At 39.2% G+C, this 19,838-nt stretch overlaps 1 protein-coding gene across 5 annotated transcripts in view; it reads left to right on the top strand.

The window, feature by feature from the left end:
- ASXL2 (ASXL transcriptional regulator 2) overlaps positions 1-16,190 on the top strand; it is a 186,484-nt gene extending 170,294 nt beyond the window's left edge. For 4 of the 5 annotated variants that reach the window (XM_037812547.1, XM_037812546.1, XM_037812548.1 and 1 more), the window contains 2 exons: positions 671-1,391; positions 5,333-16,190. In XM_037812547.1, the coding sequence (XP_037668475.1) occupies positions 671-1,391; positions 5,333-7,807 (3,196 nt within the window). In that variant the 3' untranslated portion in view covers positions 7,808-16,190. The remainder of the gene's footprint in view (positions 1-670; positions 1,392-5,332) is intronic. The other variant, XR_005213270.1, reaches the window with a different exon arrangement.
- The last annotated feature ends 3,648 nt before the right edge of the window (positions 16,191-19,838 follow it).

Raw genomic sequence — 19,838 nt, 5'->3', positions numbered from 1 at the left:
CAATATTCTAAAATATTAGGGGAACCTCTGGTGACCCTTAAGGTGTAGCTTAGCTCTTAGGCCACAGTATGAAAGTCCCAATCGGCCTACACCCCAGGACATCTCAGAAGCACTTAAACTCTCAGAATTTTAGAGCTATACTAAGTGGAATTTAACAGATTTTTAAAAACTCATAGTGTTAAAATTTTTAGTAGTGTTAAAATTTTTAACCTTTGGAAAACATTGATAGCCAATTCTCCTCAGGGTCCCCTTTGATTTCTTGGACTACCCTTCTTACAGGTAGCACACAGCAGAGTTGGTCATAATCCAAACTCACGATCCCAGGCTGGGTGGGTCTTTGCCTTTCTTCAGTCCCTTCGTGGGTGGTCTGTGATACATGCCTCTTTATAAGTAGAAGTAATAAGGATAACTAACATTATTGAACTTTTATTATGTGCTAGGTACTGTTTTGAGTACTGTGAGAAGTCTGGTAACTTAGTGTCACATGCCCTGTCCTGTCACACCCAGGATCTGGCTCCAGAACCTGCACTGAATAACAGGGCTCCATCTGAATATAATGACATGAAAAACACCTACTACATGTCAGGCATTGTCGTATTCCATTATCTCATAACACCTTTGGTGACATGGGTCATTTCTCAACTAGGATATTTCCTTCTTCCACTTTTAGTTCTGGTCTGAGCCTTGAGGATTCAAAGAAATTAATAGCTTCTACCAGCGATCCCAAAGTAAAGAAAACCCCAGCTGACCAACCAAAATCCCTGCTTCCTTCAGAGGCCTCTCCTATTAGAACAGTTCCAATAGTTCTCCAGTCAGAGTCTAAAGAAGAAGCAGTGCAGATACCATCACCTGTTAAAAAAGAAGAGCATGAAAGCCAAGATAAGGCAGAACCAAACTTCTCCAAATCTACAGAGCCCCTACTTTCCTCGGCTAGCAATACTCATGAGCTTAGCACCATTCTTCCCATCAAGTGCCCAAAGGATGAAGATCTCCTGGAACAGAAACCAGTTGCCTCTGCTGAACAGGAGTCTGAGAAAGAGAATCACCTCACCTCAGCTTCTAATTGTGACAAAAATGAAAGCCAAGATGCTTTAGTTATATCCCCAACCAAACCCAAGAATCCTGGAGTGGAAAAACCAATGATGAAGCCCATGGTAGAAGCAGGTCCTCAGGAGACCACTGTGACAGAGTCTGTATCAACTCTTGTTGATCAGAGCCCAGAAGGCCTCAAGAGGAAATCTTCTCTCACTCAAGAAGAGCCCCCTGTGAGCTGGGAGAAAAGACCCCGTGTCATTGAGAATCGCCAGCACCATCAGCCATTTCCAGTCTCGCCACAGCCCTTTCTCAATAGAGGGGACAGAATCCAGGTGCGAAAAGTACCACCTCTCAAGGTAAGAAAAAGTGGGGAGAATTGAAAAGGAGAAATGTTCTGAACTTTTAAGTTTTTGGTCATACCTCCTAAATGTCAGGTAATTTGTGATATTTTTTAATGCAGAAGCAGTTATGTATATTTGATAAGCATGTAACTGTGATCTTTATAAGACTAAAGTTATTGTTTGCCAAGAAACATTTGGACCTGGCTTCCCAGAGATCTTTATAGATGTTTGGAATAAGTAAGAGACTTGGGTATCTAATATCCTTCCCCCTGCTCCCCCCATGGTGGCTACTTTTAATGTTTTATGTGACGAGGCCATTGGTATTGTCAAGAGATCATCTTTGTATCAAGAGCCATGACATTCAAGTGTGCTTTGGCCCTTCTCTTGCTGTCATAACTGATTTGATGCTCTATGGGTCTGGAACTACCATTAGTTCCCTCCTATTAAAGGAGATGTATGTGGCTGGCATGGGTCACCACTGGTCACTTGAAGGACATTGGTAAGATGGATTAGCCTTGCTAAGCTCTATGCCAGAGCATATGGCAATAACTCCCATTTAGCTCTATATTGCTGCATGTAAGATCTTTCAAATTCCTATAGTCAAAGTGTCTCTGACTATCTTGATATATAAGGCTGCATCCAACAGAGGTGAGCCATTTAAAACCCAAGCATGTTTTTACACCTGACATTCAAGTTATATTAATACTTGGGTTTCTGCTTAGTATCATTTGTAGTTCATTCATTCATTTCATAGATAGTGTTGAGTGCCCACTATGAGCCCAGGCACTGGGTATCATCCATTCACATTAGTATATACATAGAAAAATAAGCCAAATGGAAAATTTTTTCCCCCTGTTCATTTAACTTGGATGAATCAAAGTTATATCAAGAAATACCCATTGGAAACATTTAATTACTTGTACTTGATCCATCTCACATACTACTTGACCCCTCTCTCATTGTGCTTCTTGATACTAATGGTATGACAGTCTTCATTGTTTTTTAATTTTAATATTTGAGGTTTTAGCCCTTCAGGATCTGTCTTTTTGTCTAATTTTTTAATACTTATCTACCTTAATACACACTTTCATGCTTTGCCAAAGATTCTGATTTTTATGATAATCAATTTTACTCTTCTTCTGATAAAAAATGAGAAATTAATGAATGTCCATCAGCACAGATCTCCAAGTTTAGGTTTTGCTATAAATGAAGACACATAATCTGTGTCCGCATCTGTAGAGAAGCTGGATTACATCATATCCTGTCTTCTTTCTGCTAATCTAAAGAGACTCTACACTGAAAACTTAAATCCACCATAACCAAATTAATAGAATTTTACTTTTTGCCTACTTTGACTTTTTTCTTTCTCCTCATCCCCCTACCAAAAGACTATACTAGAAGTTGCGTTAGCAACTCTTTATCAGGTCCAACTCTTTATCATGGTCCATATCTCAATTCCTGCTTTCTTGGGCAAAGCTTAATATCATTTATAACAGAACAAAATTTTTTAAATAAAATGTAAATAAAAAGCAAAAGTTGAATTTTATTGCAAATGCTGTAATTTAGTCACATGTATACATGTACAATGTTTTACATTCTGTATACAGTTAGAAAGAGCAAAATCTGATCTCTTTCCTATGCCAGGGTAGGTCTTCTCAGTTAAGATAAAGTACCAGTGCCTAGATAACTTTGAATGGTCTTGTAGTTAAAAAGAAGGTATAGCATCTTATTTATTTTTGCATAATCAGGTAATAGGGCTATTGACATAAATAACTGAAGTTTGTCATTTTCAAGTATTAAAAATTTTTTATTTTGACTGCTTTAATGATTGTCCTTATTTAATTTCAACATGTTGTTAATAATTTTCAGTCACCATGATATACTCTCAAGATTATTCTTTTGTAAGGTTGTTTGTACCTGTATAGAATTCCCCCAAACAACTGTGTTTTCACTTTCTTGTATTCAGTTTTCTAGGTCTGCTTTTTCCCTTGTTAGTGATCTCTTTCTAGATGATACTACTATAAGCAGCTTCTAAGATACTGTATACTGAGTAAATATGCTATCTAGGCTTATTAAAATTGGGGTGGAAAATAGATTCATCTCCAAGAAAGGGATTAAGTATATCTCATGATATAAAGTACATGGACTTTGTGACAACTGTTACACAACCCAGAGCCCTAACTTTCTGAATTACAGAGCATCAGTTTTTCATGACCACTGATCCTGAGAAATGGGTATGAAAAATAATGACAAATCCTTAGTGATTTTATTCTTCTTAATATAAGGATTTCCAGAAAAACTGCTTGTATTCTCTTATGTATCTGTGGCTTAATTTTTTTAAAATTTAAGTACTCTAAAATGTTTGTATGGTTATTGACTCCTTTAAACTCAACCAATTACTAGAAGGGTCCAGATCTTGATGCATTATAATCTCCAGTAGCTTTCAAAACATTGTTTAGAACAGGAGTCAGATTCCTTTCAAACATATGTTACGATATGAAATTCAGCATTTCAAACTTACTGATAGTGTGTTTCAGTTTGCTAAAGTTGCCAGAATGCAACATACCAGAAATGGATTGGCTTTTTTATAAAGGGAATTTATTAGATTACAAATGCACAGTTCTAAGGCCACAAAAATGTCCAAACTAAGGTGTTAAAAAAGGGTACCTTCACTGAAGAAAGGCCAGTGGCGTCCAGAACACCTCTGTCAGCTTGGAAGGCACGTGGCTGGTGTCTGCGGGTCCTTTGCTCCCAGATTGCATTGCTTTCAGCTTCTGATTCCAGCGGCCTTCTCTTTAAGTGTCTGTGGGTTCTCACTTTGCTTCTCCAGGGCAAACGCTGGGCTTCATCTCTTAGCTTAGCATCTCCAAACGTCTTTCTGTCTGCATCTCCAAGGGTCTGGGTCTTTGTCGGCTCTGACTTCTCTCACTCTTCCTGAGCTTTCTTAAGGACTCTGGTAAACTAATTAAGACCCATCTTGAATGGGTGGAGTTTTATCTCCACGGAAATAATCTAATCAAAAGGTCCCGTTCACAGTTGGGTGGTTCACATCTCCATAGAAACAGCCTAATCACAAGATCCCACCCACAGTAGGTCTGCCCCCACAAGAGTGAATTAAAAGAACATAGTCTTGTATGGGGTACATATCAGATTCAAACCAGCACTGGTGCATCAGTCTTATGAGAAGCTTTTTAGAAATGTATTTTTTTCCTAGGGGTCCTCATCTATAAATTCTGGGGTAGGACTTAGGGCACATATAGTTTTAAAAAGCTCCACAAGTAAGTGTAATGCCAGCCAGGGATGAGAATCACCATGGTAAACATTATAACCACATTCCCACACCAGATGGTATAGTGTGAGACGCATGGGAGACCTGTGCATCAGACACTGCTCTCCTTCTAGCACCATCTAGAAGTCTCTGTAATTTGAGATAATACCGGCTATATTTTTTGCAGTTCATGTGTGTGTGTACAATAGGGGAAAGCAAATATTTCCTCCTGAACCTTGGTTATTAAAGCTACAAAATAAAAGACAGTAATGATATGTTACTTCTCTCATACAGACACACACACACACACACACACACACACACACACACACACACACACTTAAAAATGCAGTTACCACAGAAAGATCTGTCTTAGTAATTACTAAGAGGGAGTTGTATTGCAGTGAAGAACGGGGATTTGGGGTGGAAGTGGATATCAAAGAGTTCCTGGGGAGAGAGGAATGTTTTTGGCCCCAGTATATAGGAGGTGGAAGAACCCTAGAGACAAACTTGTGTTACTGTTTCCAAGGTTTGGTCTAAGTCCAGCCGTAGACTTCCATCTTTGTCACAAGTGCCATACTCTTCACCCTACTTTAAAAGTTTATGTTTAGTTAATGAAGCATTATTTTTACAAATGAAAACTAAGCTCTGGGTTTTTTTTTTTTTTTTTTTTTTTTCCTTCTTTCAGATCCCAGTCTCCAGAATCTCCCCCATGCCGTTTCCTACATCGCAGGTCTCTCCCAGGGCTCGTTTTCCAATCTCCATCACTAGTCCTAACAGAACAGGAGCCAGAACCCTTGCAGACATCAAAGCAAAAGCCCAACTGGTCAAAGCACAGAGGGCTGCAGCCGCAGCCGCTGCCGCCGCCGCTGCAGCCGCCTCAGTTGGAGGGACCATCCCAGGACCTGGCCCAGGGGGTGGACAAGGTCCAGGAGAGGGTGATGAAAGGAAGACTGCTAGAGGAGGGAGTCCAGGCTCAGACAGAAGCAATGAAACTGGAAAGGGCCCCACACTGGACCTGGCAGGAACTGGAAGCAGGGGAGGTACGAGAGAGCTTTTACCCTGTGGTCCGGAGAGTCAGCCCCACTCGGACACCAAGACCGCAGGCCAGGCTCAGCCTCATAGTGTCTCTGGAGCACAACTACAGCAAACCTCCTCAGTGCCTCCCCCATCTGCTGGCAGTGGAGCCTGCCCAAGAGCCCCATCACCAGCACACACTAACTCATCCCCACCAGCTTTAGAGAAATCAAATAATGAAAAACTGAATCCCACTAGGGCAATAGCCACAGTGGCTTCTCTTAGCCACCCACAAGGGTCCAGTAACTGCAGACAGGAGCAAGCACCCTCTGCGTCAGCAGGTCCTGCCCGAATCTCAGGTGCCTCACCTGTTCATTTTGCAGCTGATGGCACAGTTGAGCCCAGAGCAGGTTCTAATAAGAATACACCAAACCCTTCAGCCTCAGCAGAGACAAGTGCTAGTTCTCTTGTGGCTGTGACTTCTTCCCCTTTAACATCTTTATTGACAACAGCCACTTTAGAAAAGCTTCCTCGATCCCAGGTCAGTGTAACTATGGCATCTACTGGATTGGTTCCATCCTCGAGCACTTTGCCAGCAGCTTCAAGCCTTAAAGCCCCAGGAACTTCTTCAAATATGAATGGACCCCTTTCAAGACCAAGCTCTAGTATCCCTGCTAACAATCCTTTGGTCACTCAGCTGCTCCAGGGCAAAGATGTTCCTATGGAACAAATTCTGCCTAAACCTCTCACCAAAGTTGAAATGAAAACTGTTCCACTGACTACAAAAGAGGAAAAAGTGATGGGAGCACCCACAGGTACCAACACAAAGGAAAGTAACATGAGAGAAGAAGTCAATGAGAGGCAGTCCCATCCAGCTATACAGCAGCTGAGTAAAACCTTGCAAAATAAGCAGCTACCCCAGGTTCCAAGAACCCTTCAGCTCTTCACAGCTAAGGATCTGAGGGACTGTAGCATCGACACGCACCCATACCAAGAAGGACTGAGTAAAGCAACCCAAGATCAGATCCTTCAGACTCTCATCAAAAGGGTTCGGAGGCCAAATGTTCTCTCAGTCTGGCAGCCTTCCCAGTTCAACTTCACTCACTCAGGTTTCCAGTTAGAAGACATCTCCACAAGCCAGAGGTTCATGCTGGGTTTTGCTGGCAGAAGGACATCCAAGCCTGCAATGTCAGGCCACTACTTACTAAACATTTCCACCTATGGCCGGGGTTCAGAGAGCTTTAGAAGGACCCATTCTGTAAACCCTGAAGATGGTTTCTGTCTAAGTAGCCCTGCTGTGGCCTTGAAAATGGGGTATACAGATTGTAAAAAAGCAACAGGAGATAGCAGCAGCAGCAAAGAAGATGATACTGATGAGGAGAGTACTAGTGATGAACAGGAGTCTGTCCTGGTAAAGGAGGAGCCCCAGGCTTCCCAGAGCTCTGGCAAGTGTGAAGTGAGTTCAGAACCCCACCGCAGAGAGACCTTGCCCACCAGTGAGGGCTTAGCTAACAAGAATGTGAAGGCAGAGGCACCAGCAAATGAGCAAACCACTATAAGTAAGGAGAATTACCTATTTGCTAGAGGACAAACATTTGATGAAAAGACCCTAGCTAGAGATTTTATTCAGGCAGCTCAGAAGCAAATGGCTCATGCAGTGAGAGGTAAGACGATGCATAGCGGCCCCGAGCTTTTCAGTTCTGCTCTTCCTCTACCTGCAGACAGCCCCACCCATCAGCCTCTGCTCCTTCCACCACTGCAAACCCCAAAGCTGTATGGAAGTCCCACACAGATGGGGCCAAGCTACAGAGGCATGATCAATGTCTCCACCTCATCTGACCTGGACCATTCCTCTGCTGTACCAGGTATGCCTGACTGTAGCCAGGTAGCTAGCAATGTAGGCGATGTCATGTCCTTTTCAGTGACTGTCACTACCATCCCTGCGAGCCAAGCTATGAATCCCAGCAGCCACAGCCAGACTATTCCCGTTCAGACCTTTCCTGAAGAGAACAGCATGGAGGACACGCCTTCAAAATGTTACTGCCGATTAAAAGCCATGATCATGTGCAAAGGATGTGGCGCTTTCTGCCATGATGATTGCATTGGTCCCTCCAAACTGTGTGTCTCCTGCCTGGTTGTTCGGTAGTGAGACCAGAAAAAAAGACGCGGTAGAGGAGGGGGAAGGGAAGAGTGGACAAGATGTGTTTTGCGTCATTTTGGAATCACAGAAATTAACAAGTAGGTTTCAGTTGTCTTAAGAGGCAAATGTTACTTAATCAGGAATACAGAGTACAGATCTTTTACATTTTAGAGGAAGAGCACCTTGTATAGTAAGTCTAAGTCAAGCAAGACTTTGTGAATTTGTGACAGGTTTGCACTTACAGAATCATGTAAATATGTCACATTTTGTTTTAACATTTTTCCAAGTGTTTAGGTAATAATGTATTGCTTTGAATTCAGATTTATGTTCCACTTCAGTGACTCAGAAAAGTTTAATGTCATACATGGTGAAAGGGAGCTATCTCCCTTCTGACTTTTTCCTGAGAGGGTAGGGAAAGGAAAGAGTGAAGGAAATGGTCTAAAGAAATGATCATCCATGTTGATTGTCTTGACAGTCTGGCAGCGGGTTATTTATAGATTATTGGTCTTTGCAGGATTTGGATTCAGGATTTACTCAGTCCCTTTACCTGAGATGGAACCTTTTTAAGTGTGAATTTTTGATACGGCATTAATTTCACAGGTAGTGTTTCAGATTCTGAAAGCTCTGTCTTGGTTCTTGGCTCCCATTAACCAGTACTTTTGCCAAGCTCTCTGCTTGCAATTAGTGGATCCCTGCTGTTTCTTAATTCCAGCTCCTTGTCCTGAGAGCATGAGTGTGGTCTGTAAAAGCTGTGCCTCTCTGGGCCCCATCGTGTACTGTGGACTGTGCAGCGCAAGTCCAGTGATAATTTCCCCACACTTAGTCAGTCATGGGGGGGTTACAAGCCGGTTTGAAATACTAGTATAAAATTTAACAGAAAAGCGTTAGTGATGAGATGATTTGAACTATGTGTTTTGTTGGGCAGGGGAATGAAAGTGCAGAAACTGTTAAGCTGAACATAAAGAACTTTGATAAACAATTTTAATACTAGAAGCAAGGTAGCCTCTCTTTTCCTCTTGTCTCCCAGCCAGTTACCTAACGTTCTTTAGTCAACTGCACTGCAGGAAGAAAAGACCATTGGTGCCACATTTGCCCCTTCTGTTAACCCTGTTTTGGCATCCCAGGCATCTGTGGAGAACAGAGTTATCTTGTTATATGTTACTTTAAACATGCACAGGGTAAAAGGCAAATTTCCTGTTCTAGAAAATATGTCCCCTGTTTTGGATTACTGCTGTCTGTGCACTAGAAATTTCTAATGTAAAAAAGTGTCAGTGTATGGCTAAGGGCACATCTAGAAAGAAGATGAAATTAGCCCCAAAGTTTTGTTGTTGTTTGTTTGTCTGATTTTGTTTTTTTTTGTAGTTGTTGTTCCCTCTTTGTTGTTTGGTTTTTAAATCCTATCTTTAGTGACTAAAGAATTTTTTGAGTACATAAATTTAGGTCATGGTTAAAGAACATTAAAATAAGTCTGCGGTTGACCAGAATTTGTTATTAAATCGGGGATTGTTAATTTGCATCATCTGCATATTGATTTCAAATCTCTTAATTTCAAGGGTGTAGAGTAAAAATATTAGTGTAACCTAGTACAGTTGTATTTGTACTTAATATTCAGGATATGATATTTATAAAATGCAGAACAGTTTAAACAGTTTAAACTTGTTAAATCACATTCCAGATTAGGAGAAAGTAGTCAGTAATAACCCTTGCTTTGTTCCCAGTCTGCTAACCATCAACCCCACTTCACCCCATCCTCTTCCTTTTTCACTCTTAATGCTTTCCCATAGTCCCTGCTCCAAACCCCATAAGAAACTCAGGCCACTATTTTTCATTATTCTTTTTGGCTTTTTTTTTGTGGCCCAAGGCAAATATAGGATTCATATCTGTGTTTTGGCCAAGATAATATGATGTCCTTCCATCTTCCCTTTTCTTCCAGCACATACCTGGCTAAAAGATGTGAAGGCAAGCTCCTGCAAGGATCCAGGGATAAGGAATAAGTTCTCGAGACAAGAACTAGTAGGAAACAGGAACCATGGTTCTGCTTCCAGACTTTTGGTACCCTGAGTAGTCCAGTGGGCATTTTAACAGACCTACTGATGGATAAAACTCCACTCCATACCCCATCTTCTTCACTCTGCACTTTAGTGGCAGGACTGAAGACTGGTCTGCGTGTTGAAAGTGGTTGAGTGTTTCAGGCTTGACCCCCTACTCAATAACAATTACCAGTCTGGTTTGAAGAAAGTGATTTTTCTGCTTCACTCCTTTCCTGGCATAGAAAGGCTTTCCTCCATAGCTCTCGTAATCTGAGGATGGGCAGACTGTAACCAGGCTAGGAGGAAAGGCATCAGGGATTTTCAGGCCCATTTTGAGAACACACCAGGCTGTGCCTCTTCATCTTGACCCAGGCTCTCACAGATAGGTCCTAAACATTATTCACCAGATTCTCTTAACAAATAATACTCAACTAATAAAATATTTGTATTTAGTTTTGCCCCTAAAACAAAAATCCACCAGGTAGGTACACTGTCTCAATCTTGACCAAATGAGAGAACAGTTAGATTCCCTTAGACTGATAGTAAGTTTCATTACTACCCATCCAGTTTATCAGTTTGTTCCGAAATAGTGATTTCAAGTAGAAAATCATTCATCTTTAGAGCTAAACAAAAAACATTACAGTCTCGCACTTTGGAAAACAATTCAGTAGAAGCAAGAAAACCTTCAAGGCAATTACTAGACTATAGTATTCCAGTATGTTTAAAGCAGTTTTTATGTTAGGGTTTCCAAGTTGTTTGACCTCTCAGTTAAGTCTCGAATGTGCTAAGCCTCTTACGGTATTAAGTTTGCACTGCTTTCAGTGCCTAGTTAGGCATTTTGCGTGATGCACATGCCTCCAGCATAACCTTTGCTAGCCTTCAGGTACCTTCCACTGCAGGTCACCTGGGGAGGTAGTGTTAACAATATATCATCTCAGTCTTATTTATGAATATTCTAAGTCATCTAGTAGAGAAGGCCCCTTGAACCTTAAGAATTTTGATTAAAATTCTCCATCCTATTAATGAGCAAATAAAGCCAGATAAACAGATAACTTAGAGTCATTTTGCCCTATTGAAGCTATCTGTGGTATCCCATGTGACATTTTTTAAGTATAAGAGCTGACAAATGGGAAATTTTTCTTTGTTGGGGTGGGGATGGCAGTGGGGAGCATACTTATGTGGGCTGGGAAGGCACACAGATGTAGATGTTTCAGGACTTATCTCAGATTTAAATAGCCACAGGAAGACCTCATTGCCTTCCAGATGAAAGTGTAAATTCATAAATATTATTGACCTGACAGTAACCACCCCAATTGCTTATTACTGCCTTTCTCTACCTTGGAGACTTGAAAAGAACACTTTGGTAAAATGATTTGTTATAATGAAGGAGGTCTTCTCTGGTTGTTCAATCCATTTATCTCTGGAATTCACTGTCAGTGTGCAGTGCCAGGGTTGTTTTCTCTCTGTGACCTAGAGGAGTCACATCATAGCAAAGAGGGAAAAGCCTCCCCATTGCATAACTGCAAAGTGCTAAGTGAAAAAAACTCGGCTAAGGGTAGTTTTCAGCTCAATTTATAGGGTAGTCCAAAGAGACATTGGGAAACACGATGATAGGCAGGGATCTTTCCTATCGTGTTTCAATACCTACTTACCTATTTAGAGGAAACAGTAGGTGAAACATTTCCTAAAGTTGAAGAAATAACTTCAAAGATTCTTGGTTACTTTATTTTTTTTAATGCTTTACATTTGATACAACTATTAAAGATCAATTTTAAAAATAGCTTTCCAGTAATATATTTTAATTAATATATATTTTAATATCTATGTAAAAAGTGACAGTGGAAGATTTTGAATTTCTTGTATATGGTATGTTAAATGTAGGACCTCACTGTTAAGGCACAAATTATTTCAAAGGAAGTTACTCTAAAGGCACTCAGATTATTTCCACAGAATGCAATAAGGGGGAAATAGTTTTAAGGTTTATCTTTTATTTAAAAAGAAAATTGACTTACTTACCACAAGCTATTTTTTTCCCTTCTGGCTACAAGATTTGTACAGACTGGTTTGGTAAATGCTAAACTTTTGTGTCTTTTGCCTTTGGAATTGAGGGTATGTACAGAGAAGTTGGTGTCAACACCATTTAAAAAGTCATATTTTTTCACAAATAATATAGAAAAATCATTTTACATAAGAATTTTAATTATTTGCAATAAATATATGTATATAGATTGTATGTACTTCATATATTCTTATTTTTCATTTTATTATTAAGTAAAAGATAATTAAAAGTAAAAATAAAAGCTTTGGAGTTTTTTGGTGAATCCTGAGATCTGACATACATTTGAGAGTGGCATGGGTAAGGGCCTTCAGTTGTTGCCTTATACTACTATTGGAAGGTCACCACAGATTGGGAAAAAGTAAAACAAGGAATTTGCTGATAAACAAAAATCAGGGTAGTATATTTCTTTCAGAACCCTAGTAAAAATATTATCAACTCTCCTGGTCTCTCTTTGTTTTCTCCCTTGGTCTGTTCTGTCTCCTAACTACCTATTACTTGGGTTACTGGAAAAGTGAAGAAACAAGGTGCATTCTATTTTTTAATGTGACCCTTGTATGTTTCTGAAACAAAGAATGGCAAGAAAATATCTCAGGGAAAAAAATAGGTTTTCCTTTCTCCACGGTGGTCAATAATTCATTAGCAAATATTCACTGCCACCACCTTCCAGGCCCTAGGAGTTTGTGAAGAAATAAATCTCATGAACGTAATAGACACTTTTTTCTATTTCCTAATTCTCTGAGAAAGTGAGTTTCAGGGCTAGTTTCATGTCCTTCCTTACTGATCTGGAGAAGTAAAAGAGCTGTAAGAGTCTTGCGAAAAGGAACATGTGTACGTTGATTAGATTTCATTTTAGCATCACACTTGAATTTTGAGCTTACTTGTGTTTGGAGGAGCATTTATGGAACGGAGGTCTGAGCCAGATGTAAAAGACTTTAGCCCCACAGTCTCATACCTAGATACATCTAAATTTTACCTGGAATCCTGCTGTCCAATCTGAGAGGCCTCGTTTTTTTGATTGCAAAGTAAATACTTGACATTAGGATACCACAGAAGAGCAGAGGAAATGAGACCTAAAGTCTTTGAAACTTGAAGAGTGTAGATCATTCTTTAATGAAGATTTATCTATGACCTGAGAAGAAATGGGTACAGTCAGATTCTCAGTGTACTGTAATTAAGACCCTTGAAGCTGACTTTTCATTGTAGTTCACTAGTTAGTTCTCCCCATAATTGCTCAAATGTGGTTATTTTAGCTGATAAAAATAGCATATATTGGAAAATAATAATAAGGATTCTCAGTATAATTTTTTTTAAAGACAACCTTATTTTTCAAAAATTGATACTTCAAACATCATGGTTGCCCAAAGCATTGGAAATAGTTTAGCTGTCCATGAGAACAACTCACTTGTAAATCTTTGCTGAAAGTAGGCTACTTCTTAAGTCTCAGGGAACATCTGCCTCATAATTCCCATGTATAATAGGAATAAAGATGAAATGTTTAAATATGTGAGAGCTAGTCCACAATGACAATTGATAAAGATTAAGATCCCCTATTTCTAATACTATTTATCTTTATTTAAATGGGTCTCCTACCTCAGAAAAAGTATAATTTATATTCAGGTAATGACATGGGAGCTGTTCTACAGTCGAGTAATAAAGAGCAATATACCAGAAAACAGGACAGTTTCAACTTGGATCCCAAACTTTCCTTTATTTGCATCACAGGATTTTAGGAATCTTATGTTCATTGCTCTTGACCACAACTAACCTTCAAAACCATTAGAGATTTAGCATGATGTCTGTAGCAGTTTTTATGCACAAGTCATATAATTCACTAATTGAGATATATATTGAGCACCTACTACATGCTAAGCATTGCTAAAGTGCTGGATGCATAAGGGTAAGCAAAAACAGTCAAATGACAAAAGGTCTTCCTAAAATCATATAGCATGTGTCTAGTTCAGGGCTAAAGGAGTAATATAGAATGCTACATACTTCTCAAAACATGCTGGAAGTTAAAGAATAAATGGATTATTACAGAAAAGTATTTGAGCCACTGGATGAGACACATTTGTGAAACATGAAGAAAAGAAGGCATTACCTTTAGCTGAAAGAACTGGCAATTTGGAAATGATTGACCGTGAGGAATCATGTTAATAAAATTTGCCATTTTTGAGAACTATTGATGAGATATCTAGATAAATTAATAGAAATTTCAAGAAATCTCTGAATAATACCTAAATTGAAGAGAGAATCTGGCCAAAAGCAATCCCTGCCAGTTAATTCGGGTCAGTATATCAATAAAGATGCTTTATCGTCTGCTAACCCTTTAAACCCTTTAAAACAAACAATTGGTAAATAAGGCAGCCTGACTGGTCAGAAGAAAGTGTATCCCTTCATTTCAAATTGTTAAAGAGATGCTATGTCCCTGTTTTTTTCTTTTTAATAGAATTGCTTTGTTTTTACTTTTGTATTCTAATATTACATTCTAGAAGTGGCCTTTTTTGTATCTCTTAAGTCACAGAACTTGAGTTTTCAGCAGGATCCTAGCCCTTTTCATTTCAGTGGCCCAAATCTTAATTCTTACTTTAAGACTTTGTGGTAATAAGACTTTAAAATGATATATCATTGTATTATGTCAGTGCTTATTCCTGAATTTTCCTTAACACTTATCTTTAACCTGGTTTATTGGATTTGCAACTCAAATTCTGTTTGCTATTACGTCCTTTTTCACCTCTCAGTCGGAGGTATTAGGTATTCCTAATACTTGGTGACCTTTAACAGAAGACTGGGTCTCTTTTACAGATACTATATAGGCTAAGGAATACTTCTGTATTTCCATGTAGCTATCAGCCTTAATCTAAAAAGGGAATCCTAGGAAGATTTCTTTCTAACAGGAAGAACAGACTGAACCTGGAAGAGACAGCCAACAGTGATCTGCTTTGGAGACGGGCTGTGGCTAAATAATGGGTTCTCCAGAAGAATAACTTGAAACTTTTATTTTCTTGGTTCTTCAAACCTAAAAGAAGCTAAAGGAAATAGAAAGGCATATCATGATTTTTGTCTTAATTGTAAAATCTAGAGAATGACTTGGGGAGAAGAAAAGTAAACTCAGTATTTATTGATTTTAAAATAGATTTAAGTAAACTTTGAAATAAGTAATGTATTGCTCAGAATATTTTTTAAAAATATCTTGGAGTCACATACAAGATGAAGTTAAATTGCCATTAGTGGAACATGGAATTTGATTTGAGACAAATTCTTTGAGGCTAACAAATGGTTTTCTATTGGACTATCAAGTAGCAGCTTTTGTAGATGATCAGGATTTAGGGTTGTATATTCTGGAGTGAAGTGGACCTTGGCTTCATAAACTCTATATTTAGCCAACTTTCATCAACATTTAATACATTTAATTTTACTAGGTTTATTCTGGGATCTTAATTTTAAATATTTAAAATTAAAATCAGCCAATCTTTTTATCAAAATATCTGACGGTAGTTTAGAACTATTATTGTTTTTACACACAGTCTATGTCCTTTCTTTTGAAAGTATGGTACATAACATTTCATGTGTCTTGGATCAGTTCTTTTAAAAACCAGAGTTTAATGTTTTCAGATACCTAGAGCTTGGAAATGATGGAGTTGGACTTTGACTCTGTGTTAGCGATTCTTTTCATTTTAGGTTTTTAGGCAACAGCCATTTGGAGACTTAAATAGTGAGTCCACCAGAAACATATATGTAATCATTTGCACAAGCTTTAAATTAGTCTCTTCCAGAGTCTCAGACTTGGTTTCCCTTTTGATAGATGAGGAGATAAATTCTGAGCTGGAAAGGACCTGATAATTTGTTCTCTGTTATTAAAGTGCTGATTGAAGAGCAAGTTTGTTCTTAGAGAATTCATGAAATTTCTAGAATTTATGAAAGATTGTACATGACAAGTGAAACTCTAAGGATTAAAAACTTTTCTCTTAGCTATAATACTTAGACCTATCTTTTAAAATTCCACCTAATTCTGTAACTCCCTACATCACACCAGCACCAAGATAAATCAAAATGAAAGAAATGGTCTTGTTCTCTTTAAATTCTCTGTGCTTGTAGGCCTTAATGCTTTCAAAGATAAAACTTTGGCTTTTTGTTCCTTCTCACAACTGTCTTCATTCCTCTTATTTTTAAACTGTTCCTTTTATTGGTCGTATAAAACTACCTTCAGAATTGAATGTATGATGATTCTGCACATGGACAGACTTTTATTTTATCTTAATGACTCATTTTATGTTGAATAAAGGCATACAGTTTTACTCAACTGACTGTGTCTTCTTTCCCAAAGAAATCAAACACCATGTTGAATGACAACCTGCCTGTAGCCCATTCCCCTGTTCCTGATTGCACAACTGTCCCTGGACCATGGCTAAAGTTAGGGGCTGCAGAGTGTTATTCTCTCCAGGCAACACTCAAGAGGTTTAACAACTTAGCATGAGAGGAAAGGATGTGTATCTTTCAAAAAAAATAAAAAGGAAATCCTAAGTGGATAGAGAAAAAACACTTGTATGGTATTTTCTTCTCTGAGAAACCTGGGAAGATAAAAATTGATTTCATTTAAGGAAATAATGAACCTCGGGTCCACCAGAAGAGTTAACATCCCTGTAGCTCTGGAGGAGTAAGTAGTGATGTGTCTTTGAAGGAAACAATACTCTTGCAGATAACAGTGCAATGAGTAGGAAAAGTGTCGTTGGTTCTAAGCTACAGTGCAGAAGTGAAATTAACTTGAACATCGCAGGAACCCTGAGTGTAGGATCAGTGCTGATGATAGAAATTACCAGGATGTCACAAGAGTTGATGGCAACGAGGAGCAAGTACCTTTTAAAAATAAGCAGAAACATTAACCAACCACCCTCTTCCCAAATATTAAGCAATCCCAGTGAAGTGTAGAGATACCATAAGGTAAGTTCTTGTGTTGGACATGTTTGCTGATCTGAGATACAAGAAAGTATCTGTTTTTATTTGCATTTTAAAAAAAAGTTTTTAGTGAAATTGAATACCTTTCTATAGTAACTATTTCTGTTTGTGAATTGGCTGGTGATGACTTTTGTCAGTTTTTCTATTGGTGTGTTGTGTTTTTTTCCTTAGTGACTTAAGTGATCTTTGTATAGTAAGGATATTAATTCTTTGGGATGTGTGTTGCACCCATTTTTCTTAGTTTTTCATGTCTCAGTATTGTGTATAGTCTGTTAGCCACACAGAAACTTCAACTTTTCTGTAATTAAATTTATTTTCCTTTAAGGTTCTTGTTTCAATTCTTTTATAAAACTTTAAAAATTTTGTGAGTGTGTAATGAATGAGGGTTTTGTATAACTGGTTAGCCACCTGTTTTAGTTTCTTAGCTGCTAAAACAAATACCTTATAATGGGTTGGTTTAACAACAAATTTATTGGCTCACGGTTTCAGAGGCCAGAAGGCTTGCTTCATCCCAGGGTCACTGTCTTTTGGCTGACCAGACTTTGGGGTGCTTGGCTTTTCTGTCACATAGCGGTGTCTTCTGCTTTCTCTTCCAAGTTCTGTTAACTTCTGGGTTCTGGCTGCTCTCCTTGGCTTTTCTTTCTGTGGCCTTCTCTGTAAGGCCTACAATTACAGTTTTAAGACCCATCCTCATTATGTGGGCCACAACCAAACTGAAGTAACCTCATAAAAAGATCCTATTTGTAGTGGGTTAAGATTAGAACATGTTTTTCTAGGGAGAATTCCAAGCCACCCACACCACCTAACGAGATTCCTATTTACTGTAAAAAATTCCACCATCTACTATGTATTAGAAGTTTTGCTTTCAGTAGTCATTAGAAGTAGAGAAGGATAAAAAAGCATTCTGTTTATCCTATGATGGTTTTCAATGAATTTGTGTTTTCTTCATCACAATTGTTTCTTACTAAATGAAGATCAGTTTGCTTCTGAGAATGCACATGGTATGAATGCTTGATTGCAAAAAGTAAAGGTGGAAAATACCATTGAAAATGAACTTCTGAAGTATTCAACATAAACTTCAAAGATTTATCTGCCTGACAGAAGAAAATTTGTCACGTAGAAGGACAGAGTCTACACCTTTCTTGAATTTTGAGTGAGGTGTGAATTTTTAAAAAGGCAGAGGGTTCATAAGGGCCCTCTTAGCAACCTTTACACTGGGAGAGACGTGGACATGGAAGAAGCAAGAAGCACCCCCCACTTGGGTCCTACTTCCATATATAATTTAGACTGGGGAACTGAGATTGAAGAAGTCACCACAGGTAAAGCCATCTTATCTTTCTCTGAGACTGCCTCTAAGGCTGGGGTGGGAGGAGGTTATTCGCCAGGTTGACCTGCTTGTCCCAAAGAAAAGGATAATCGATTTGACATCCAATGGAAGAACCCCATCTCACTCTCAGAGCAAGAGTCTTCAGATTTAGTGAGCAAGTCCAAAGGACAGTACATATAATTGGAAACTACATGTTGCTTTAGATTAGTCCCTGTCCTCTCTCCTACCAATCAAAGGGTTGACAGACGATCAACATACAGTCCCCCATTTCATGTTATAAAGATGTAGTTTTAATTTTATGTTCGAGAGGGACATCAGAGACAAGCATGCACACAATTCTTGAGAAAATAACAGGCCCAAATAGAATGATTCTCACTGGAAGATAATTTGAAGAAGAGACTTAATACAGGATGCATGCCTAAATGCCACAAATTAAATAACTGAAGCAAAAACTAGGGTAAAGAATTACTCCCAGAAACTTTGAGAGGGGTAGTGGTGTTCTACAAACCTTAAAAAAAAAAAAAAAAAAGTGCTTGTACACACTCAGATACTAAAAGAGGAGCTCTCGGGCAAGATGGTGGCATAGAGAGGAGTGGAAGCTAAGTAGTCCCCCTGGAACAACTACAAAAAACCAGAAACAACTAGTAAATAATCCAGAATAACTGCGGGGGGACAAACGAGACTATCCATTCATCATACACCAACCTGAATTGGGAGGAATGCCCGAGAACACAGCATAAAATCTGTAAGTAAAACCTGCGGAACCAGGTCGGGAGACCCCCTCCCCCATAGCCCGAGCTGCGGAGCCGCGTGGTGCCACAGAGAAGCTCTCTCCCAGCAAGCGAATACAGCTCAGCTGAGCTTCAACTGGGGTTTTAAGTAGCGAGTGTGAACTGCTCACTACAGGTAAGCAGCCCCAAAAAACAGAGGCTTTGGGTGATGACTGACCTGGGAGAGCTGGAGGGTTGCCTTGGACTGGGTCTGAAGGGGACTATCTGTTTCTTTTTCGTCTCAGTGGAGAAAGCCCCAGTCATTTTCAGTTTCCAGGGCTGTGACTCTGGGAAGGGTGGAGACAGCACAAGCAGAGAGTGAGACCATTGAAATGCTAATGACCTCCACCTGAGGGGTCTGTCTTCTCTAGGAGGAAAGGGGTGGGGCCCTTTCCATTCAGAAGACAGACCCCAGAGCCTGGGGGAACACGGCCATACCTCCTCACACCAGTCAAGAATTATAGGCTAACAGGCATCACCTGCTGGGCAGAAAAGCACAGTGACCTGAGGCATCAAAGGGTGGAGCAATTGTCTAAGACACACCCTCAGGGAAACCAGATACTGAATATTTCTTCCCTCTGGGACCTGAGCCTGTTCTGGTCTGGGAAAACCTGATTTGGATAACCAAGGAAACCATGCCTAGACAACAGAAAATTACAACCTACACTAAGAAAAACAAAGTTATGGCCCAGTCAAAGGAACAAACGTACACTTCAACTGAGATACAGGAATTTAAACAACTAATGGTAAATCAATTCAAAAAGTTTAGAGAAGATATTGCAAAAGAGATAGAGGCTGTAAAGGAAGCACTGGACATGTATATGGCAGAAATCAAAAGTTCAAAAAACCTGCTAGTAGAATCTATGGAAATGAAAGGCACAACACAAGAGGCAAAAGA

Source organism: Choloepus didactylus, chromosome 20 (assembly GCF_015220235.1).
Source record: "Choloepus didactylus isolate mChoDid1 chromosome 20, mChoDid1.pri, whole genome shotgun sequence".
In the NCBI taxonomy this organism is placed as follows: Eukaryota; Metazoa; Chordata; class Mammalia; order Pilosa; family Megalonychidae; genus Choloepus; species Choloepus didactylus.
Note: the sequence above shows the minus strand (reverse complement) of the source record. Positions and strands in the feature narration are given on the sequence as shown.